Raw genomic sequence first — 25,673 nt, 5'->3', positions numbered from 1 at the left:
ATTTCTTAATTCAGAAGTTTATGAATACCTATACACACTTTCAAAGTAACCAATTTATATAAAAAGGTACAAATGTATGTAGATATAAAAAAAACGCCAGACACGAGTTAAATCTACAAAAAAAGCATCAGTGACGCTCGAATGAAAAAATTTAAAAGGCCAAATACATTACAAAGTTAAGGAATCTATTACTTGGGTAGACAATCCTCAGCTTTTTTAAAAGGTCAAAGTTTATAATAGGACATTGAATCAAAAAAGAAACAAAAGAGAAACAACTCGAGGTCAGAATACCGTTAGTAATGATGACCGTGATTGAAAGTCACATGTAAAGCTTTTTCTGCCGTGTTCTGAATTTAGATAACAAAAACGAAAATAAGCTTCCACGAGTGAATTTAATAGTATTGCTTGCAAGTAGTATTTTAGCGCACGAAATAGTAAATAGAAAGCATCTCACTGATACTCAGGAAAAGAATACGCATTTTCGTCATCACATATCTTAATCTAATAGTTGAAATCGAATGTCAAACGCTCTGGTCAAACGGCCTACATTAAATGTTTTGACTCCGGATTCATTGACATTTTATCCGGAATTTTTGAGAACGCAAACCGATAGTGTGCTTTTGAAATGTGATCTTTAATGTGAATGAATCAAGACGTGTAGGATAGTTGGTCAACACAACTAATACAATTTTCAAAACCGTACCATAGTACAAATATTTAGATGCTATAAGATTAAATTATTAAAACAAACAAACAAAAATTGAATTTAAATTTTATAATGAACTAGAACGTTCCTGTTAGTAATTTTTTTCAAATTCTTTTGAATATATATAATATCAATAAACACAAACGTCAAGTATTTACGGATGGACTTTTTATTTATCGAATAAATCTATTTTTAAATTCTAACATTCCACTATGTGAATATATTACTATACAAAATATAAGTAAAGACTTCTAAATCCATACTAACAGTATACAATAATCAACATTGGGGTTGTAATTAAATTTTGTTGTAATTATTGTAAATTATTTGTACGGTTGTTGTGAGCTGCAAGGATTTAAAATCATGCTTTATGAATTGAAAACACACAAGTATTTTTATTCACGACCGTTTAAAATTTAAATATTCAATAAATTGATCTTACTTTCCGTTTTATTGATATATTACAATACAAAAAAATAAATAATAATTACTCATAAAACATAAAAACTAAAATGGTATGAAATAATTAATGTAGAAATATAAATGAATGATTATTGTTTATACACAATTTTTTTTGTAGGATGCAAGAATTTTTTTAGATTTAATTTTTATGTTTCCTTTACAAATGAATATTAAAAAATACCAAAGCAGAGTATCTTGTCATATTAAATACTTTAATTGCAACTCTGAAAATATTCTGATTTCAATCTTTGTTAGTTTCTCCAGAAACATAAATACAGTATTTATTTTGTATATATTTGGATATTTGTTTGATTCCGATTGAATTAAATACTTTTGATAAGAATATTATCTTTCTGTTTTCCGATCTGATATTAATATTTTAACCAGAATGTTATCTCCCTTAAGTCTAGTATGATGAAATACACAGTATCCCGTGGTTAAATCTTCAAACATAATTAGTTTAAATGTTATCGAGACAACATACAATACCATGTTACAATTGACCTAGATAAACACAATGCACAGTGGTCGTTTTAAAACAAATATAATTGCGTCGTCAAGGGCCATCAAGGGACCATAGAAAAGACGTAGATAACAACCTGTTAAGACCTGTATAAATGACCGAAAACTTTAGAGACGTTCCGAGAGTTTTATTCGAACTTCCGGCCGAGAGATATCGAGTGGCCCATAGACACATCCAAAACTCGCCAATATATAAGCATGAACCCCTCAGGGGGTTCATGCAAAAAAATTAAATTTTTCTGACATTGACCTAATATTGTTTTTTTACTGCAACTAAAATTGATAAATTGATAGGGTTTTTTTAAAATCTTAACACAAATGTCAAACTATTATTTTCATCCCTTAAATGGACCGGCCTGGTTGTGGAGAAAGTGTTCCATGATGAAATTGACATTATACAAAATATAGCTTTGTTACTATATTTAAGAAATAGTTTTGGACTAATATGCCCATGAAACGTAGTCAATAGACAATACATTATCATCATCCATATACATATATATACATGTATGTAAAATATCTATACTATAGTCTGCACGAAGCAACACATTGAAAATATAATTTCCACAAACATGATGTTCAATGGAAAAAAAATACAAGCAATGAAATCTTTTGGTTAAAATACATATGTTTAATATATATATGGTTGCATATAATTTCTGTAATGCTTTTTCCCTTTCAAATTAGTATTACAAAATGTATTAGTCCGAGATTACTATCACTTCCAAGGCCACGGCCCCAGTTTGTCTAACAAAAAAGCGAATGTACGTGCATGACAGTATGCATACTATAAACTACATTTATTTTTTAAATGTTGTTCCAAAATAATGATTATTATGTTTGTAAAACTCAGAAACAAGATGTTGATCCCTCAAACTGGTCCTTTTTATGATTATGAATACTAAAACGCTCCCTATGAAGCCAAAAATGTCTTGCTTTATAGTTTTATGAATGCTAAATCATGTCCATTGTTTTAAATAATGAATTACACTAAACAACTTGACTTATTTTTTGGCAGTCACCATTACACATTAACAATGACAGCTGCAATTGTAGGTAAAAAAAAGAGATAAAAAGTCACTTAAATATCCTGAATATTATACAATTACTGTCTTTTGATGAGGTAAATATGCGGTTTTATTGACTTTTGAAAAACTGATATTCACTGAGGCCTTTATCTGAACAAAAGTGTTAATTTCCAACTGTATCATACGGATACCCCAACACTGACGAAACCATATTTTGTTACATCTATTTCAACTTTGCCAAAAATATTCAGAATATTTTAGTGACTTTTTGTCTCTTTTACCATACTACATCTTTAAGAAATGACTTCGGATTTTTAGCCCATTTCAAGTTTGCGATTGCGCTGGTACACTAAAAATTATATTTTTAACTAGTGTACATGTTATAACTATTAATTTGATACTATTCTTCAAAATCTCACTGCACAATTATTAAAAAAAGTCATTATTCTTCTAAAAGCACAGTTTTCTAAGCCCTTCTTTTTGAAAATATTTTTCAAAAATCAAAGAAAAACAAATGTTTTTAACAGAAAAAATACATGTCATTAGAGTCGACTTGACTCTAAACCGATAATAATAGAAGTTTGATGCACAGTAAATCACATTGCTGGTTATCTGAGGATTCATTTCAGCCCTTAACCAAATCTGTACGTCAGCAAATGGCGATGAAACAAGTCTCTGAAATGCCCCCAAAATATCTTAAATTTGCTTCACTGGTTAAACAAAACTGTGTACTATAGTTCAGTGATTATGGATGTCTCCGAAATAAAAGTTACATTTATCAAAGGAGATGATTTTTGCACCCGGCAGCGAGATTCGAACACGCGACCTTTCTTCCATGGGATAGTGCAGCATACCCCTGTACCACTGACATCGTCTCGAAAATTTTGAAATTTAAGTACTTAAGTCTACTATTCAAAATCGAAAAAAAAAAATTAATTAAGAAGAATCTATCCCAGTTTGATTTCTTTAAGAAATTATGTGTTCAGATGATATATTTTTGTTGCTAAATGCATGATTTTTACGCAAATATAGGAAGAATTTTTCTTTGATTTTTGAAAAATATTTTAAAAAGGAAGGGCTTAGAAAACTGCTTTTTAGGGGAATAATGACTTTTTTCAATAATTGTGCAGTGAGATTTTGAAGAATAGTATCAAATTAATAGTTATAACATGTACACTAGTTAAAAATATAATTTTTAGTGTACCAGCGCAATCGCAAACTTGAAATGCGCTAAAAATCCGAAGTCATTTCTTAAAGATGTAGTATGGTAAAAGAGACAAAAAGTCACTAAAATATCCTGAATATGTTTGGCAAAGTTGAAATAAATGTAACAAAACATGGTTTCGTCAGTGATGGGGGTATAATACAATTGAAAACACTTTTGTTCAGATAAAGGAACATGTATATTTCAATTGGAAAATGACAGATTAAGGAGTTGATTCTTCCTATATTTGCGTAAAAATCATGCATTTAGCAACACATATATCATCTGAACACATAATTTCTTAAAGAAATCAAACTGGGATAGGATCTTCTTAATTATTTTTTTTTTTTTCGATTTTGAGTAGTAGACTTAAGTACTTAAATTTCGTATCTTTCTGAACGATGCCAGTGGTACAGGGGTATGCTGAACTATCACAAGAAAGAAAGGTCGCGTATTCAAATCTCATTGCCGGGGGTAGAAAAATCATTTCTTTTTTCAATGTAACTTTTATTTCGGAGTTTAGTATGACATCCATTATCACTGAACTATAGTACACATTTTCGTTTAACCAGTGAAGCAAATTTTAAGATACTTTTGGGGCATTTAGACTTGTTTCCGTTTCGGAAAGTTACAATTCATGGAACTTGTTGTCTCGAACTTTATTCAGCATAAATTCAAGCGCTAAGTTAGAAAGTATCAGAAAATGAATCTTAATTTCATATTCACCTTTAACATCAATAAGAGAACCTTGTTCATGAATATTTTCAATATATATATATATATAAGATTTTGCCGTTCCCTACAATCTAAGTATGCCTTATTACACAATACTCCAGTTCGATTACAGACTGTAAAGAGGGGGGCAAGGGGGGTCCCAATAACAGCAAAACAGAAAATTGATTTGGCTTATAACAGATAACAAGGAATTAAAATGGACAAAAACAGATAACAGTAAATGAAATATTAAAATAAGTCAGTTCCTGGACTGATTGAAAGAGTATGTCTCCATCATATGAAAATCAAGCACAATCCCTCCAGTTGCTGAATGTTTCCATTAATTGTAACTCATAACAATACAGAAACAGGTCTGCGATTAGTGGTGCATAGTTAGTCCCCATTGGAATTCTGATAACTTGACGATATATGGAAACTCCATAGCAGACAAAAATGATATTTTGTAAAAAATTATTTAAGGGCAGTTATGGTATCAAAGCAGGTCCAATTGACGTCCTTTTGTTTGTTATTACTAAAAAATGACCTGAAAGAGTTTGAATATATATTCGCATTCTGATTTTTTTTTAAATGCACGTTCAATGCATGAGGTGTGTGGTTTTTTTCTTAATAAGACTATGACCACAGAGGTATATAGGGTAGAAAAATCAAAAGCACCAATTATAAGCATGCAATTTATCAAGTACTTTGAACTTATTTTGAAAATGCAAAAGTACTTTATTCCACTATTTTCAAAGGATATATTTGAACAATTTATTATCAGTTTTTTTAGTGTACTAGTAAGTAGAATACATAGTAAAGTAGTGGAACAATGGCTTGAAGACGAACTAAATGTTTGTTTGTAATGAGTTATGCGCAGCTTAGAACCCAGGACATGGTTGAAACTTTTATTGTACAATGTATTTGGTTCTGCTTTGAAAAGAATCACATATCTGAGTTCGTGTACTTTATTATATGGTTGTAAGGACCTAGTCCTTAATTGACATCCTCATCAGATATCCCTGACCATATATTTCCGGTCCGTGTAACACTTATCAATTCAAAGTTTTAAAAAGTTTTAAAATTTTAGATTTTTGGAATTTTGATCAAAGTTTTAAAATATCAAAATTTCAAATTGTGTAAAACTTTTGAAATTTTGAAATTTTAACCAAATTATTAAAATATTAAAATTCTAAATATCGTTTTTAAATTTGATAGTTTAGAAATTTGATCAAACTTTTAAAATACTAAACCTAACGTGCAATTTTGATTTTTTCACTTTTTGAATGTTTGGTTTTTTAAACTTTTAATTAAAATATCAAAAATAGAAAAGGGGCAAAAAGAGGGGTACCTGTAAACTGGGAAACGAAATAAAAGTGAAACGAAACGAAACAGAATGAAATGAAAACTTGCTGATACATAAAAGTTAATGTATAGAATAAAACCACAGGTACGGACAGTTCTATGAGGTGACAAATAGGATGACAAAATAAATATTTCTCAAAAGAAGAGAATTCATTTTGAACCAAGACACACGGCTCTGATAATGACCATTTTACATGATGATTTACCCAGCACCCATATTTTAGGAGTAACAGTAAAAACTGATTAACTCGCAGTAGGTCAAATAGTATGGTTAGGCTGAGTATATATGTGTTTTCTGCTGGACTTTAAGCAATAAAATGGTTCAATACACGTTGTATTATCTTATTTGATTTCAACTTTTTCTTTTTTTCTCTACTATTTCTTACTTTCTGCAATCATGTCGGTAGATGAATAAATCTTTAATGATCATCTTTAACGTTTTAATCAGCAACAATTTCCTTTCTTTATTAATTATAAAAAGAAGATGTGGTATGATTGCCAATAAGACAACTATCCACAAAAGGCCAACATGACACAGACATTAACAACTATAGGTCACCGTACGGCCTTCAACAACGAACAAATCCCATACCGCATAGTCAGCTATAAATTGTTGGCCTTAGATATTCAGCTTTGAGTGTTCCTGATCCAGAAAAGCGCTTCGGTCGTAACTTTTAACGTTTTGTTTTCATTTTTTTATCGTTTGCATGACGATCGTATATTGCCTTGTATCAATAATTTCAGTTCTAAGTATTTGTACGGTAGGAAATCTGAATTCATGGTGTCCCAATGAACGTTGTGGTATCTGGAATGTGGGAGGTTTTCGCTATCTTATTACGCCGAAATTAAGAGTAAAATCAATTATCGGTAGCCTGGAGTCAGGAAATTTTTATAAGGTTTCTACATAAACTCTTCATAGATAGTTGCCCGGGTGTAAATTTTTTATTTGCGCCTGACGCGCGTTTCGTCTACAAAAGACTAATCAAAGACACTCGAATCAAATTAAGTTTTAAAAAAGCCAATAAAACCAAATTAAATTAAAAAGGTAAAAAATTTTAAAAAAAATAAGAAACGTTAACATACAACTTATCGTTCTGGTTTTGTAAAAGCTGAACACATTCATCATATTTATCATAAACGTATACCATACACATTATTTCCAGGCTTCATATTAATGTAAAAGTTGCCGTACATTATGCCCCCATCTATCCACTTGTAGGCGTCGGCATTTTGAAAATTAAAAAAATATTTTGAATATTTTATTTTAGCGATAAATGGTAATCTTATTTGGGAATCTGATATATAAATATTGTCACTAAGGTGACACTTTTTTTTTAATTCGATTTTACTTGGATACATTCACGAGGGGCTTCAATAATGGTACATACAAATATTTTGAACCCCAGTTTGATAGGGGAAAAATCTGTGCAAGCAGAGGACAAAACAAATATCATCTGAATCCAGATTCTCCCATACCTTAAAGTGTTAAATTTTGAACCAAATAATTTGATCAATAGCGATAAAAAAAAACCTTCATAAATTAAATTTTAAGAGCTTAGCGCGATTTTTTTACTTCAATAAAACAACTTTTGGAGTTAAATGGGCGCTCCCTTAGATAACGTTTGGACTAATGCTTGTAAAAAGTATATGCATTTATCATATACGTAGCTCCATTGGGGGCTCTAAATCAACCTCTGTTTTTAAATAGCACATAAAAGGAAAAGGGTTTTTTTTTTGGTATCAAGAGATATCATTTTTCCGAATTTGTTATTTATGCATTTTTAAGTTATCGAACGATAATCAACTTTAATCAAAGTAAAAGAACACAGGTACGTCCAATCAGAATGGGACGTGTAAAGAGAGTGCCACGCTGTCAGCTGCATGATGGATTTTTCCATTTTTGGCCATACACCAATGTTGCTCTCGAAAAACCAGTACATTGTAAAATGCTGAATTTCAAGTAAAGCATTCACCTACAGAACACTGAAATCTGAATATTTGAAAGTGAAGTATATATAAGAACCGAATCCATTGAAGAGGTGTTTCGCTAAAATGAAGTTAATCTGATGTACAATGGTTGTCTTCTGTTGATGTAGTTCATACGTGTTTCTCGTTTTGATATAGATAAGACCGTTGGTTTTCCCGTTTGAATGATTAACACTAGTAATTTTGGGGCACTTTATAGCTTGCTGTTCGGTGTGAGCCAACGCTCCGTGTTGAAGGCCTTACCTTAACCTATAATGGTTTACTTATATAAATTGTTATTTGGATGTCGAGTGTCTCATTGACACGCATACCACATCTTCCTTTATCTATTAAACATACCAAAATACATCTATAAGGGCTACTTTGCCCGAGCCAGCTGAATCCTGAGTTTCTTTGAAATTTGTATGTAAAGAACCTATTTTGAATTATCGATTTTTGGTTGTCAGTGACAAATATTTCATGAATGATAGCAATAAATACACCAGGGAGGATTTGTGTTTGTTATTCATTTGATGAAGACATTATCTTTCAATTAGTTTAATTGAGGTCTGGAGCTGGCTTTATATATATATGGCAGTCCTTTGTTAATTTATTAACATTGTCATTTTGATTACTTTCTTATGTTTCCTATTCTGACATAGGACTTGGATTTCTTTTAAAGTGTGTTTAATTAACTGTGTGAATGTTAGTTCATTCTACATTTTCTAGAGGTAGAGGGGGGGGGGGGGGGGGGTTGTGATCTCACGAAACATGTGCATTTGTGGGCCTGCATCTGTCCCAATTCAGGAGTCTCTGGCCTTTTTGATGCCGGTTTAAATAGGTGCCGTGTGTATATGTTTCCCTCTTTTCGCCCCTTTTCTATTTTTGATATTTTAATCAAAAATTTAAAATATCAAACTTTCAAAAAGTGAAATAATCAAAATTGCACGTTAGGTTTAGTATTTTAAAAGTTTGATCAAATTTTTAAACTATCAAATTTAAAAACGATATTTAGAATTTTGATATTTTAATTATTTGGTTAAACTTTCTAAATTTCAAAACTTTTACGCAATTTGAAATTTTGATATTTTAAAACTTTGATCAAAATTCCAAAAATCTAAAATTTCAAAACGTTTTAAAACTTTGAATTGATAAGTGTTACACGGACCATTTCCTTTTTGTCATATTGAAAATTGTTCGAATTTAATATGTACGTACTGGAAACGAGGAACAATATCCCCATACAAAAAAAATACTACATAGATATAGGAAGATGTGGTATGAGTGCCAATGAAAACAACTCTCCATCCAAGTAACAATTTATAAAAGTAAACCATTGTACATGTAGGTCAAAATACAGCTTTCAACACGGAGCCTTGTCTCACACTGAATAGCAAGCTACATGTTCATAAAAAAAATGGATTTTATTACAAAGGATAATCATAAGATATACTAGAGATGCCTGGACCCAACCGTTCTATTAATATGTTTATGTGATGATCTGTGATGGGTATATGTTTATGAAATCCTTCACCGAATACGGGGCCACCATATTTACTAGTGGTAGACCCCAATGTTCAATAATCTTCATTTTTTACCGAATATTGGCTGTCAAAACAAATGCTAATATTCCAATTTTCAATAACAGTTAACAGCAAATACATTATCACAATAACAGATAACAAAAAACCTAATAGTCCAATAACAGCTAACAACGAATAAGACAATAACAGCTAACAGCAAATATATTTTCAGAATAACAGATAACAAAGAATCAAATTGCCCCATAACAGCATAACAGTTAAACCCCTTGCTCCCCCCCTCCCGGTAAAACTAAGTGGAATGCCTCTTGATAATTGGCCAGGGTGGTGAATGCCTCCAGATAATTGCCTATGGTTTGGAAGCAGTCCTCCAGATATTTGGTGCTGACTTTTACTACTACATAGTTCATTTCCACAGTCCATGTCCATTGGTTCTTCTTCGCTTGCGTTTATCCAAAGAAATGTTAATTTCAATTGTTCTAACAATATCCCATTTGCTTTGACAGATTCTAATATTACTAATGTACGTCCTGGTTTTAATGTTATAACACTAGGAGTAGAAAGCCATTTACCCATACAATTATCAAACCATTTCCATGACTGTCTGTTGTTGATGACCACGGGTAAATTTTCAAATGTATCGTGAGCTGGGTCCTTATGCTTATGCATATTATCGAAATGACAAAGTTATTAAAATGGTGTTGACGTCATCTATATATAAACAACTTTAGGGTTTTCCAATACACATATGTGCACATTACACAATTAATGTTCACGATACATCCGGGAGCTTTCGTTTCTACCACAAGTATTTCTATTATTTTCATCTCTATATGACCGCAAACAAATTTTGCGTTCGTATTTATTGGTATCACGTCGTCGTCGTCTATATTCGTTTCTGGACAATAACTTGATTGATTTTGGGGTTATAGTTCCAACAGTTTAGGAACAAGGGGTCAAAATATTTTTCTAGTTTCCATACAATAACTTGTGTGTATTAAAGTAAGCGTATGGATCTTTCTGAAATTGTACCACAAGGTACTATTCCAAAAACGGAAGGTTGGGATTGATTTTGGGGGTTATGGCCCAAACTGTTTAGGAATTAGGGGCCAAAAAACAATACTTTGCATAAATTGCTTATTTCTTGACCAATTTCAATGGTGTTTTATTCTTGAATTCTTGGGGTTCTTTAATTTGCTGAATCTAACCATGTATTGAGTTTTTGGAATTTGGTCCCCGTTTTTAAATTGGTCCACCCTCAGGTCCAAAAGATCCAAAATTAAACTTTGTTTGATTTCATCAAAAATTGAATTATAGAGGTTCTTTGATACGCCGAATCTAACCGTGTATTTAGATTTTCAACTTTGGGTCCCGTTTTCAAATTGGTCTACATTAAGGTCCAAAGGATCCAAAATAAACTTAGTTTGAATTAAAAAAAAAATGAATTCTTGGGGTTCTTTGATATGCTGGATCTAAACATATTTAGATTTTTTATTATGGGCCCAGTTTTCAAGTTGGTCCAAAATTTAACTTTGTTTAATTTCAACAAAAATTGAATATTGATATGCTAAATCTAATCATGTATTTAGATTTTTGATTTTTGGGCCCTGTTAACAAATTTATCCACATTGAGGTCAAAAGGGTCCAAAATTAAACTTCGTTTGATTTCATCAAAACTTGAATTCTTGGGATTCTTTGATATGCTGACTCAATCCATGGCCATGTATTTAGATTTTGGATATTGGACCATAATAGGTAAATTTAAATTTCATTATAGACAACATTCATTCTGTGTCATATGCGGTGTCAACTATTAAATCACAATCCAAATTCAGAGCTGTATCAACCTTGAATGTTGTGTCCATACTTGTCCCAACTGTTCAGGGTTTGACCTCTGTGGTCGTATAAAGCTGCGATGCGGAGCATCTGGTTTCATGAGTTAAAGTTTGAAATATTAACATTTATAGTTTTGTTTATAAAGTACGTATAGCATCTAAGAGAAGTGATAAGTCCTAATGGATTGAGAAGAAGGTGGAACCTAAAACATATCGAATATTTTGTTTAATGCAATTAAGACAAGAAAATTGAATATAATGTATGTCACCATGTATTTTTTTACACGTGTTTGTATTTTAACATACGATACACAAGTGTATCTATAATGTAATAATTTTATATTTAGTTTAGGGTTTACCGCAACGCAACAGAGAGGCATAGACAATAAACTCCTTTCCTATATGTAAAACAAATTTAAAAAAATAGATCCTCATCTTTCCAGCTTATCATATAAATAATTATTCTTTGTTTAGCGTGTTTTTGTTATTAATAGTGCAATCGTAAATCCATCTCTAGAGCAATTAACATCTGCCTGCCCTCGACACTTATTTCAAACCTGAATTTGTAAATGTTCAATTAAGGAAAATTAGCTGTAAGAATATTCAGTAAGAAAGGTTGAATTAAGTGGCGTTTTAGGTTGAAGTGGAGTTTTAGGCCAAATTGACACTGAAATCAAATGTATTTGAATCAATATCTAAATTTCAGAATCTTGTTGAATCTTTTGACTTTAATAGAACATTGTACATGGAATGACAGAAAATACATCAAAATTGCGAAATTACACCATCAGTGCTCATTTGATTTGCATATACCATGGACGTATTATTTTGAGGATATAATACTTCCATGGATGATGCATATACTTAATAAAATTACCATAGAAAATGATAAAGCCACAAAAAGATATAAATGAAATCATAGTCGTTATAAATTAAATTAATTAAAGCTTTAATACTAGAGGCACTTTAACCCCATAGAAGACATCTTACAATTTCATCTATATTTTGTGTTATTTGTAGATATTGTCTTAGTATATGAAAAGAAACAATTCAGTTGAGAAAACTAACTGCCTTATTTAACTATTAAAACAATTTACGAAAAACAAACGTGACAGACATGAAAAACGACAACCACTGACCTACATACTCCTTACTTGGGACATGCACATAAACAATGTGGCAAGGTTAAACATGTTTGAAGGCGCCAACCCTCCATCTTTTCTGGGACAGTGTTGTAACAGGTACAACATAAGAACAAACTATAGCAAGAATGTGTCCCCAGTACACGGATGCCCTTCTCGCACTATCATTTTCTATGTTTAGTGGACCGTGAAGTTGGAATATTAACTCTATTTTTGCATTAAAATTAGAAATATCATATCATAGGGAACATGTGTTTTAAGTTTGAAGTTGATTGGACTTCAACTTCATCAAAAACCACCTTTACCAAAAACTTTAACCCGAAGATGGACAGACGGACGGACGGACGAACGAACGAACGGACACACAGACCAGAAAACATAATGCCCTTCTACTATCGTAGATGGGGCATGAAAATAAGATGATAAGGGGTTAACTCATCAGTTCATACAAAGCAGAAAACACCCAGCAACCAAATCACAGACTCGGCGTGGTAGGAATGTTACGATATCATTGTTATATGCTAATTTGTTATAATTCCGTAGCTGCTACTACATATAAATAAGGAGCTGTGGTTTGAGTGCCAATTGGACAACTCTCCATCCAATTTTTATTGTAAGACTACATGATATTAATCTACACAATTATAAACCCCAGTGTGTTAAATATAGAGAAAGTCAACGAACTTTAAGCAAGAAAACAAGGCAGAATAATTGTAAACAAATAGGGAATTATTACATATTACTAGTATACGTCACAACAAAAAAGATGCAAAAACGTACAAATTTGAGAGTAAACATGTTGAGTTTTCGGTAAGTTACCTCGCATATATAAATAAGGAGATGTGGTATGATTGCCAATGAGCAAACAATTTGAGCAGTATTGACTCAGATAGTCGACATTCCCAGCGATAGAAACAAGTGCCTGGGGTAGTGTACTAGTGACATTTTGGAATTCTGTGCACTGATAATTTATCTTTGACACCGGGTTTCACAACATGGCGCCTGTCCTGGATTGGCTTCTGTGTCGGGATGAAACTCCGCATGTTTTTTTAATGGAAGCATTACACTCAGTTCTGTTTGTATTCCAGCTACATTGGGTAGAAGAAGTAGCCACCGCATTAATGTTTGCACGAGAGCCACGCGGCATTTCGTCTATTACTATCAACATTTAGTCTTTTTCGCTTCGTATTGTCTTTTTTCTAAGCGATACCGAAAATCAAAATTCGTTTGTCCATTTCTCTTTTGAGGCTTTATCGCTGTTGATGACGGAACTGGATTGTTGAAAATTTTGAGCAACCTAGCTTCCTTATCGAACGTTAGAAAATATGATAGGGACGCCACACAGTGAAGAGGTCACAAACACGTACTGAGGTTCAGAATACGAAAGGAGAGAGGACGGAATTTAAACTTTTATTAAACCTGTATTATCAGTAAACTGATAAACATTATTATACAATACTATACAATACATCTTCACATCTGTTTTCAGCATTTCAAATGTACAATGATTTAAAAAAAAATCGTTATATCAATAACATTATACGAATAATTTTGCGAAAATAACGATTTACAACCTTTGTTACACAACAAATCGATTTTCGCGATATCATGCTAAATCATATATCATTCGAAAGCACATCATCAATACTTTCTTTTTTGTCCAATCACAGCGCTCCTTAGTTGGCTCGCTTCACACCCCTTATGTACACAAAAGGCTAACCTAATACCGGAGAAATGCATGCTACTTTTCCCCCTATAGATAAGAGCTATTTTCGTAAAATTTCAACGATGTATAATGACCTTTGTCCTGCAAAAAATCTTAGTCATTTCTATTTATATGTTGGTAAAATATGTATGGAAAGTTCAAACTTTCACCGAAACACCTTTCTCTGTATTGATCGAATCATTTCTTGTCTGATTAAATCGTTGGTTATTCATGTTTATTTTTATATGCATTTATATCCTAAAACAGATATACAAACATATAATGTCAGAAATTTTATGACCAATTTCTATTCATCAGCGAATCCCTTAACTGCAAAGACATGCATATAATAATTGGCTCCTTGCCAGATGATTGCGCATGCTTGGAATACCATCAGAATACAATGAGCTATGTAGAAGTTATACCATAGCATCACACCAGTCAATGACACCAAACAAAATATCCAGTTAAACACATAAAACATAATGCATTTGTGTCTGAAAATAAAAGATGCACACATAAAAATACCAAACATCAGATCACATATACTAACATATATATGTAAATATAAAAAGGAATAATCTCGATCTATTACCCTCTTATTAACAATTTAAGTTCTTCTATATAGCTATTACCCTCTTATTAACAATTTAAGTTCTTCTATATCTGAGCTATTACCCTCTTATTAACAATTTAAGTTCTTCTATATCTGAGCTATTACCCTCTTATTAACAATTTAAGCTCTTCTATATCTGAGCTATTACCCTCTTATTAACAATTTAAGTTCTTCTATATCTGAGCTATTACCCTCTTATTAACAATTTAAGTTCTTCTATATATCTATTACTCTCTTATTAACAATTTAAGTTCTTCTTTACAAATTCAACTAACATGACTAAACAAGCACTTAAATACCGTTTTCATATTTTCGCAAATTGCCATAGCAAAATTAACGTGTTTCTATCCTGCAAATATGCTTTTTACATGTATTGTGGATCCTTTTAAAATGTATACTAGTATATTAACTGGCTGTAGCTCAGAATGAGAATTGTGCTTAACATTCTTATTCTTATTCGAAGTAAACATTTAGAAATGTGCTGTAGAGTTCTACGGGTGATTTTTGTTCTACAGTAGTGTTTTACTTTTCACTGCATATTGACAAAGATTGTTTACGTGGTTGCTTTTTTTTTAGGTATCATTCCTTGAAATTCCAAAGTTCTCTTTATCAACAAAGTAAAAATTCATGACGATGTAGTTGTCTAGAACTGATTGGTACTGGCAAATATCTCAGAATTTTAAAAAAATCGATCAATTCGGATAAAAAGTGTTACCCTAGAAGAACATTCTTTTGACCTTTCTGATTGGTTCAGACGTATGTTAAATTTTTAAATTGTCTATTGAAAAAAACTTACTTTTTACCACAACAGTGAAAAAGTTTAGTGAGACAAGCTTCTTCTTTTAAACTGAGGTAACTGTAGCTCGTAATGTAATCATCTGTTGGTTTCAATATTCTTTGGACGATGATATGGTACAGAATCTGCAATGTAAAATCAATAAGATACTATTTATACCACCATAGTGCCGCTTTTAACCGATCTCTATTTCCAAAAATGGAAGAAGTAAATAAAACAGCACTTGGATAACTCTATTCAGCAATTTTTCTTTTTAAAAAGCTGTTCTTTTTTTATATAATACTTACACTGTGAATGAAAAAGCAGATAAATGGGAACACTGTCAATCCAAGTACCATATTTACGTCAACTTCGGTCGATGGTTTAAAGTCAGCCATCCAATATTGTGATGTGGATTCTGGATACCATCGCACGCTGGAAATACGATATCATTATTAATTTTTGGGTAAAAGTTGCATGAAATGCATTGATTTCTAAAATCTTCCAAGGTTTACCCTTACTTTTGAGAAAATCAAAATATGATGCATTGATCATAACATTCTAAATATCCTATTCATGAACAGGTCTAGAAATGTATCACTGTAATATATGCTCGGTTATTTAATTCATACAATGATAACATTCTTGTCAAGAAAATTACAAAACTTGTGCAAGGTGCAGTTATCTAATACTTGTTCTGGAAAACATCAATGATGTCTTTGTTTATAAAGTAATCTGTACAATTGGAGTTATCTTCCTTTATGAAAAAAGAAGATGTGGTATGATTACCAATGAGACAACTCTCCACAAGAGACAACATGAAACAAAAATTAACATATATAGGTCACCGTACTGCCTTCAACAATGAGCCAATCCCATACCGCATAGTCAGCTACGAAAGGCCCCGAAATGACGAATGTACAAAAACTCAAACGGGAAAACCAACGACCTAATGTATGTACAAAACATTGAACGGAAAACATATACTATAGTATGTAACACATCAACAAACAACATCCACTGAATTACAGGCTCAGACTTTGGACAGGCACATATATACAGAATGTGGGGGCGATATCTTTTTGCGCCAAAAAGTAACTCATTTGCGCCACAACTTAATTGCGCCAATACTTCTTTTGCGACACATAATTTTCAAAACTATAGGTATCATTTGCGCCAATGAAATAATCATCTAATTGCGCCAATTTTATTTATTTTTATTTATATATAACAACTAAATGGTTGACTTCCATCCTCCTATTTTTGGGCTTGGGACCGGCAGTTTACCGACTGGCGGAGTTAAAAGTCATTTTAATAACGAAATGTATGCTGAATTAAAACGTTCACCCATATATATACAGTTAAACCCATAAAATGTCTCTGTTCATCATTGAATTAAAGGCTGGTATTTGTAGTTGAGAATAGACACATATTCCTTTCTGCTTACTTCTCTACTCATTAGTTCTTTACAAATGCCTGACGGAATATGTGTTCTTCAACAATGATGACCGGTTTTCCTCTATCAGACTCTAGTTTTTGAATGGTATATCAGACATCTTGACTCGTAAAAAAATATTCTTTTACTAAACAATTTATTTTTTGGTGAGTTTTCTTAAATTTGATAAGTGTTCAGTGGAAAGGTTAATTATAATACATGTATGATATTGGTAAAACATGTACATGTATGATATAGGTAAAAAATATTTACAGGTAAATCTGGCGCAATTTCATTTCATTTATTGGCGCAATTAATACCATCAAAATAAAAGACAGTGGCGCAATTAATACCTTTTCAAAACAGCAATTGGCGCAAATTGAATCGAATGTGGCGGGTTAAACAGGCACAAATGTAATGAGATGAAGAGTTATCGCCAACCATTGAATAATAGGATACCATGAGAGAAACGTCAATGGGAAGTTTTTACAATTGTTTTTACATTAGATCATTGTCCATATATAATTGTAGTTGAATCAACTACAACCAATGTTTTACAATTCAATGTTTAATTTTACTTTCCATTGTAAGAATTAAAGCAATCTTTACCCTCTGTTCTTACAAGCACTTTGATTCATTCAGTTTGGTTGACTGACAATCCTTTAATTCATCTGATTCCTTTTTGTACAATTTCCTTCATAAATATAAATTTCTTACAACAGAAACGATTTAAAACAAGGTTTCTTTTTTCTTGCGTTTTTTTTACTGTCTCTTGCTCCAGTGTAAATTACTAAAACTACATATATATATAAGGCAATCGGAGTTTCTCTCATGGTATCTCTCGTGGTATGCTTCAACTATTATTCAATGGTTGGCGATATCTCTTCATCTCATTACATTTTTGCTTGGCTTTAGATAGATTTTCCCAATCTTAAAAGTATCCTGGGATGTATTTAGCTGAAAAGTAACGCAAGTTCTAAAGAAAACCAAATGGTCGATGGTTTTCTCGTTCGTACTGTTCTACATTTGATCATATATGGGCTTTTTACAGCTTGCTATTTTGTATGTCATTGCTCATTTGTTAAGGTTGTACAAACCTATAGTTACTATAGCTACATCTATGTTATATATTGTATGGTGGATAGTTTTCTCACTTGCTATCATATCACATCATCTTATTGTATGTTAAATATAGTTTCTTACACAAAAGACACTAATGGAGGAAGGTAATGTATATAAGATGATGTGACTTTGTCTATACTGTGAAAAACAACAGCATTCCTGTACACAAACATGGCCCAAATCAATGGTCCGTTGGCTAGACCAAACACGATGAAGAATAAAGTCTCGTTAGCAGGTATCCTGTAAATTAAAAATAATCATGTTAGTATAATTTTGTCTTTTATTCAATAAGAAAGAATAAACTCTTGTTGTCTAAACTGGTGCCTTGTAGTTTTTTTTAAGTGTTGACGACAACGATTTACGCTTATCTGTAGATGTCTTTTCTATGCAAAAAAAGTGATTTGAACAGATACAGCAAATCTTCTTTTTTACATGTTTTGTTATAATTTTCATGTCAACGGCTTAATTTAGCGTTCATCTAAAATAACTCAATATTTTGGAGTGCATGGGCGTAGCTAGAAGAAAACGATGTGCAAACAACTACCGCCGAGCGGAGCGTGGCGAAAAATTTCGGGACCCTTTAATGTAGAAAAATGTTTTTTTTCGGTTTTCGGTCATAGGACGGTTTAAATAGGAGCTACATGTAGATAGGACTTATAAACAATTTATGAACGAAAACTATTAATACTTGAATCTTCTGAATAGAGTAAATCATGGTTAATACATAAACAACACATTTTTGAAGTTACAGAATTTACTCAACATTGACCAGAATCTGCTCTTCGGGTCTAAGCAGAAACGAACTTCTCTATTACTTTGTCAACATTCACACTGAAATCCCGATCAATATGCAGTAATGCTAGCGATGATAACCTGTCGTTATTCATTGTTGATCGTATATTTGTTTTCAACAGACTTAATACACTGATAGATCTGCATGGTAACACTCGCGAGATGTTATAAACCAGCGTACGTGTTCTCCATCGAGCGACCTCCCAATAGAAATTGTCCGCCAAATACATGCCAGGTCATTTTGTATGTCTCAGACAATGTTGAGAATTATTCGTTGTTTATATTTCCTACAACACGAGGAAGCAGATACGACACAAAGATTATAAGCTATTTTCTGATAATACCAGACACCCTCTACTCTCCAATTCCATTATCATATGGTCTACGTGTGTGAACGCAAAATATAATGAGACTTTCCAATGCTGTTTTGGCAGTGATTGGCTCTGGTAGTCTGTCGAATACATCACCTTGGCATATTTTCAATAATATCAAAGGGTTTCGATAAATCTAATGGTCAATTGGTAGTACCGTACATCGCATCGCAAACAGATAAGCCGTACTCTGTAAAATGTGCTCAGAAACTACACGTTTTAGACCGATCAAATCTGTTAAAAGATACAAGTTACTGTCCGATTTTTACATGATCTCCAATAAAACGTTTATTTTGAAATGCCGTTATTTAATGACAGTTCATCAATTAAAAAAGTGACAACATATGTGTTTCCTTTAACCATAATTAATTTATAAATTTTTATTTTGGCATTTTTTTTTGCTTGCCGAATCGATGTGCACGCAACTGCATGTTAGCGTATAGGGAGCTACGCGCCTGGAGTGGGTATACCAGACTTAACTAATCGATCAGATTGGTAATCGAACACTAATCGATAACTAATCGATCGGATTGGTAATCGAACACTAATCGATCATATTTGATCATTCAGTACTCGATTGATGACTTGAAGTCATCGATCAGTAATCGATCAAACTTCCTCGGGAGTTTGATCGATTAGTGATCGATTAGATTACTGATCGATTTAAGACCTATTACTGATGGATTAGTGATTGATTATTGACAGATTAGTGATTGTATTATTACTGAGAAAACCTTATTCAAAAAGATATAAAATTACCTCTTTCTGCCACATTCGTGGTACATTTGAAGCATAAAAAAGACATTTGTCGTTTAACGTATTTTCTAATTTATAATAGAACTATAGCATATTGACATATAATAGAACAATAACATAATCTGGGGATCTTTTTGGTGTATATGAAGGAGTGTGTTGGTTTAATTCTATTTAAGCAGGTCATATTAGATATTCTTCTTAGTTTAGTCTACAACCCAATCATATCAAGTTTCGTATGTTGTGTCACGAATTTATCCTCCCAATCATTTGCTTTAAAATAATCATGGAAGTTCCCTTTATATTCATTTTTATTATTTCTGATAAGTTCAATTGGTGTGGTTAGCGTTATAACTTACCAAATATGCACAAAGACGAAAATGTTTGCAAAGTAACAGAAATCTAGAAGGAAATACTGGTAATTCAATTTCCTAAAAGAAAAGATAAAAAAATTTCAAGCAAATTACAACAATGTCTCAATACATCTGGAAATGCAATTTATCAGATTTCAAAATTTCCAAACTTTAATTATGAATCGAAAGAGTACTGCTCTGCATAAGGGTGCACAATAATTTTACAATGTTTGATGCAAATTATTAGTAACATTAATTTAGCCTTGAAATATCTGTATCTAGAGTCAATTCCCAATAGAACTGATTTCCCACCAAGGTAATTTAAAGAAGGTATCTACTGTCTACTGTAATAATTCAAAGTTCACAATTTTCATTTTATCTTGAATGTAATCAAAATACAAAAAAAAAAGAAGTGTTTATGTGTAAGGGATACGTATTTTCTGACGTATTTGACAAATATATTTCACATTTCACTGTGTCATTTTACTTGAAAATCGTAGTTTTTCAGTGTCGTACCATGCAGCAACGGTTGAAGACTTAATGCGAACTTTTTTGTGTTAGGTTGTATGAACAACAATCTTTAACTGTTATAAATTTCGCTATCGTACCACGTGAAATGAAAAGTTTTGCACACGCCACCTCTGCTGTCCCTCCTCTATAGTGTGTGATAACATTTTGTGCTGGAATTCGATGTTTGCTCTACCACTGTTCAATCCATAGATCAATCCAACGCAATTTATGACAATACCACTATATCAATCAGAATGAAATTTTTTGAAGTGTTTTGAGAAGTGATTTTACTTTGTAGTCGCACTTTATTTGAATAATTAATACAAAACCTATTTTTAAACACATGCAAACGTAATTTTAAGGAAATGTGGTATGCTTGTCAGTGATACAACCATTCAACAGAGTCCAAATGCTGCGGATGTAAGTAAATATCTTTTTCCTACAAACCTTTTTACAGATCAGCATGCATGGACATATGATGATATATTTTGAACTGGCTGTGTTCGTTGGACAGTAGTGGAACCAAAGGTCAAAAGAACAAAATCCTTATTACTCACCAATACATTACCACACGTATCACCAGAAGTATTGGTGTGACAATTGTGTAAATATATGGAATTAGCCATTGTTTATATACTGCACCATGTGTCAAGCAAATTATTATGACTATGGACAGGAGATGGACGGTCTTTTCTATTAGACGATTCTTCTTCTGTTCCTGTAATTACAAGAAGATTTGATTACAACAGGAATTATTTGTGACAGCGATATTTTCCTCTTTGTTTTATTTCGTGGAATTTCAAACTTTATCTAAAAGCAAGCGACTATTGTTCTCCAAATTGTTAGCTTACACGTTAAGAAGTTATTCCATTTTAATCGTAGCATTATCCATTTTTTGTTATCATATATATGTTTCGTATAGGTGGCGGCCAAAGTTTTCCTAAAGCTTTAAGGTGTGAAAATTGAACACATTCATCACATTTTGACAAAATGTCCCAAGTACCCTACTTTGGAGAATATTATGTACTTTTATGAAAAGAACTGATTTATTTTATAGCAATGATAATTTTGAAATGTTCCCATTTACGGATCAAATCGTGACCTTTTTGGTGTTTTATGAAAAAGTTGGTATTTTAGGCCATTTTGTGCCAAAAGAGTCCTTTCATTATTACAAGTAAGATTACGTAATTGATATTATGTTGTTTCTATGCAAATGGTAAGTTGGACATCAGCGGTCAAGCTGTACGGACGCCGTGCATTTATAGTGACATTCATTGAGTTTTGTATAGAACATTTATTGGAATTACCATTTGTTGTATTTTTCGGAAATTTTATTGTTGAACTCATTATGTATACACGCTTTGCATTATTGAAGAAGTTATATATAAACCATCGTAAAGATTAATTTCCAAATTAATCGAAACTTGTTGAAGATTGATTGAATCTTATTGAGCAATAGATGACTTAGGGCTTACACGAGAGAACGGAAGTTCGTAACTACCAAAGGTCATTCTTTAGAGAATGAATGATCTAAATTGTAGTGTAGGGAGGAAGCTGGTCCAACAGCTTGGGAGGGCGTGTAAGCCCTAAGTCAGCTATTGCTCAATAAAATTCTAATCAATCTTCAACAAGTTTCGATTAATTTGGAAATTTTATTGAACAATAGATGACTTAGAGACTTCCACGAGACTTTAGAGTTCTACATTCTAGATCATTCATACCAGGATGTATGTGTAGGCAATTCTGGATACTAATATAAATTCTAGTAATGCACTATTCTATTATTCCAACTATATATATATATATATACATGTATATATAGAGAATAATACATGGCAAAATCCGTATCATATGTCGTATCATCCCGAGACATCAATATCAGCCCAAGGGCCTTTAGGCTTTATCATATATTTCAACAGAAGAGTATTATATTAGGCAGCAACCATTTGATTTTCTGGGGGGGGGGGGGGGGGGGGCTATGGTTTTTTTTTCTGGACAAATTTTTTTTTTCGCCTGTGTGAAACAAACAATTTTTTTTTCTCAGAATCAAAAACAAATTATTTTTTTCTCCAAAAACTCGAAACAAACTTTTTTTTCCAAAAAAAACCATAGCCCCCCCCCAGAAAATCAAATGGTTGCTGCCTTATATGAACTGTTTTCTGATCCATAGCACTGGATACCTTCAGTTCTACTTTTGTCTTGTTTCAAAGGCCTTAAAAGAACTGCTCAATTACTTATCCGAAGCACCTGGGTTACCTTACAATTTGCGTGCTGTTGTTTTAAAAATATTTTGTTTATTATTGTATTAATTTGTGTGTTTTGTATTTTTCATAGTTAGTGTGCCAAAAAATATGAAAACTTGACGTTCGTGACGTCACATACAATGTGAAAACTCGACGTTTGTGACGTCACATACCAAACAATGACGTCATTCAAAAAATTTACCTATTTTGAGGAAAATTTTCTTAAGCAAAAAAAAAACCAAAACTGACTTTATGTAAAAAAAAAAAAAAAAAAAAAAAAAAGTAGGGGTGTGATAAAGGGTATGCGATAAAGGGTGCGCATCAAAGTTGCGCGATATGGATTAAACAGCAGGCTATTTATCACATATGCAAAACTACTGTATTTACTACTACACATATGATAAATATTTATAACAAACTCATAATAAATGTTATTATTTGTTTTCCAATAAGCTATCACTTAATGTTTGTGTTTGTATAAAAAGTTTGTGCTGAGACGACAGAGAGCCGAACGATTACATGTGTCGATTGATCCTTACTTTTAAATACATTGCAAAGTGTAGGTCACATTGACCCGGAAAATACAGCTGTTCCTGTTTCTAATGTGACAGCTGTCGAGTTGTTCATGGTATAAAAATCCTGGTTGAGTCAACATGGTTCATTCCCAGGATAAAATAAAAATGTTCTGTCAGTAGTAATAGCGTCTGAGGACTACTGTTTAGTTTCATAACTGTTTTCAGTTTTTAGAATTGACATGATATTTATTACTATCAATTACATGATAACCACATTCAGATACTGACAAATTGAATAAACGACAAAACGTTGATATGCAAGTGTAAACATTCTTATTTTAAGATTAAAAAAAAAGCAGGACACAGCTAATCGACTTGACCTTATTTATAAGTACATTGATATAAAAAAAAAATATATGAGGTTACAATATATAAGATACAAACCAGAGTCCATACCAAATTTCAAAGTCTCAGGTACACATACACTATGGACCAGTTCTTAATCAGTCATCAGGTTTGATACCAATACTCAATAGAAACAGCTGTTACTGCCTCTCCCATTGCTTATCCAATTCTCCTTTTTCATATTTAATGGTATAAATCATTCAAAGTAGAAAGTTGTAACTGCATGAGCAGGGGTTATATAAAAAAGTTGTGATTTTTAAAAAGTAGATTGAACTTTCGACTTTTTTTTATATATAGTCGACAATTGTAAGAGAGCTACCACTTGACAATCATTGAGAAACAGTAGGACTTAGTAAACATTTGATCATAAGTCACAATCATTGAGAAAAAGTAGGACTTAGTAAACATTTGCACATAAGTCAAAATCATTCAGAAAAAGTAGGACTTAGTAAACATGTTATCATTGAGAAACAGTATAGGACTCAGTAAACATTTGAATATAAGTCACAATCATTGAAAAACAGTGGGACTCAGTAAACATTTGAACATAAGTCACAATAATTGAGAAACAGCAGGACTTTAATAGTAAACATTCAAAATATGTCCTGACTAGACTTTGGACACTTCGAGTACAGTTAGGTGAATCCATACTACTAGTAAACCTTGAGATTACTATGAGGCGCATGGATAAGTAATTTTGTATAGGACTGCTAGTAACAGCATCCAATCAGCATGGTAATCAGTCTCCTTCTCCGTCGTTGTAGCACATGGAAAATAGTAGTTGTTTGAGTGTCTCAAAAATTGAAAGTTTATGATAGGTCAAGTTTTAACCCGATTACTCGAGCAAAAAAAGCATGTCTTAAAAAATCAACTTACTACGCAGATAAATTAAAAAATAGCAAAGATCCGCATTGAAAGCTAAATGTTGTTTTGTTTTTAAAGCGTTTCTTGAAAGTCTGAGGGTTGTTTATAAAAATAAGTTGCTATATTTATATTACGTCTCCCTACCTTCTTGAATATCGTTACATCATCGGCAGAATCAGAATCAGATTTCGTTTTCCGAAGTTCGCAATACTCAATAGAAACAGCTGTATCTGCCTCTTCCATTGCTAATCCATTTAATTATTACACACAAGTGGTAAACAAACGTTATTACTTGACTTTTACTCTCCGATCAAAGTTCGTTTCACACATGTATAGAAAATGATAATTAAAATTCGATCGGCTGATTACATAATGTTATCTTATCTAACGTAATCCTCTTGTTGTCATTTTTGTATTTATCAAATAATATCGTCCCTCAGGCGGGATAAGAATCTATCTTCTTGGCATATACATTATATTATCAATAATTTAATATTTTGTTAAGGATGTCATATCAAGTTAATTTTCCGGTTTTTCTTCCTATGAAAAAACAAAATTAACAATACAGCCATAGGAACAAATAAAAAAACACATCAAAGAAGAATGACCTGTTATGGATAGTTAATGTGTTGGCTTCTTTTTTTTTAACGAAAGTGATAATATTCGATTTATTCATATATATATATATATTAAAAATTCAAAAAGGGGTCTTCAGTAACTATTGTAATGTAAG

General features: G+C 32.1%; 1 protein-coding gene across 1 annotated transcript; it reads right to left on the bottom strand.

The window, feature by feature from the left end:
- Positions 1–14,407: 14,407 nt before the first annotated feature.
- On the bottom strand, positions 14,408–25,278 carry LOC143072444 (uncharacterized). The gene is made up of 7 exons (XM_076247369.1): positions 25,085–25,278; positions 21,471–21,631; positions 20,410–20,481; positions 18,216–18,374; positions 15,886–16,012; positions 15,599–15,723; positions 14,408–14,683 (listed from the first exon to the last, which is right to left on the bottom strand). The coding sequence occupies exons 1-7, from the start codon at positions 25,181–25,183 to the stop codon at positions 14,494–14,496; spliced, it is 933 nt and encodes a 310-aa protein (XP_076103484.1). The 5' UTR covers positions 25,184–25,278; the 3' UTR covers positions 14,408–14,493.
- Positions 25,279–25,673: the final 395 nt, after the last annotated feature.

The sequence above is a fragment of the Mytilus galloprovincialis genome, chromosome 4 (assembly GCF_965363235.1).
Source record: "Mytilus galloprovincialis chromosome 4, xbMytGall1.hap1.1, whole genome shotgun sequence".
Taxonomy (NCBI): Eukaryota; Metazoa; Mollusca; class Bivalvia; order Mytilida; family Mytilidae; genus Mytilus; species Mytilus galloprovincialis.
The sequence above is the reverse complement of the archived record's forward strand: the minus strand, read 5'-3'. Positions and strand labels throughout refer to the sequence as shown.

Excerpts from the sequence above, each read along its gene's own strand:
- LOC143072444 (XM_076247369.1), bottom strand. The coding sequence starts at position 25,183 with ATGGAAGAGGCAGATACAGCTGTTTCTATTGAGTATTGCGAACTTCGG. Across the intron at positions 18,375-20,409 it reads TTCGTCTTTGTGCATATTTG|GATACCTGCTAACGAGACTT; the intron begins GTAAGTTATAAC and ends TTTAATTTACAG. Across the intron at positions 14,684-15,598 it reads TTTCACTGTTGTGGTAAAAA|ACACAAATGCATTATGTTTT; the intron begins GTAAGTTTTTTT and ends TTTTATTTTCAG.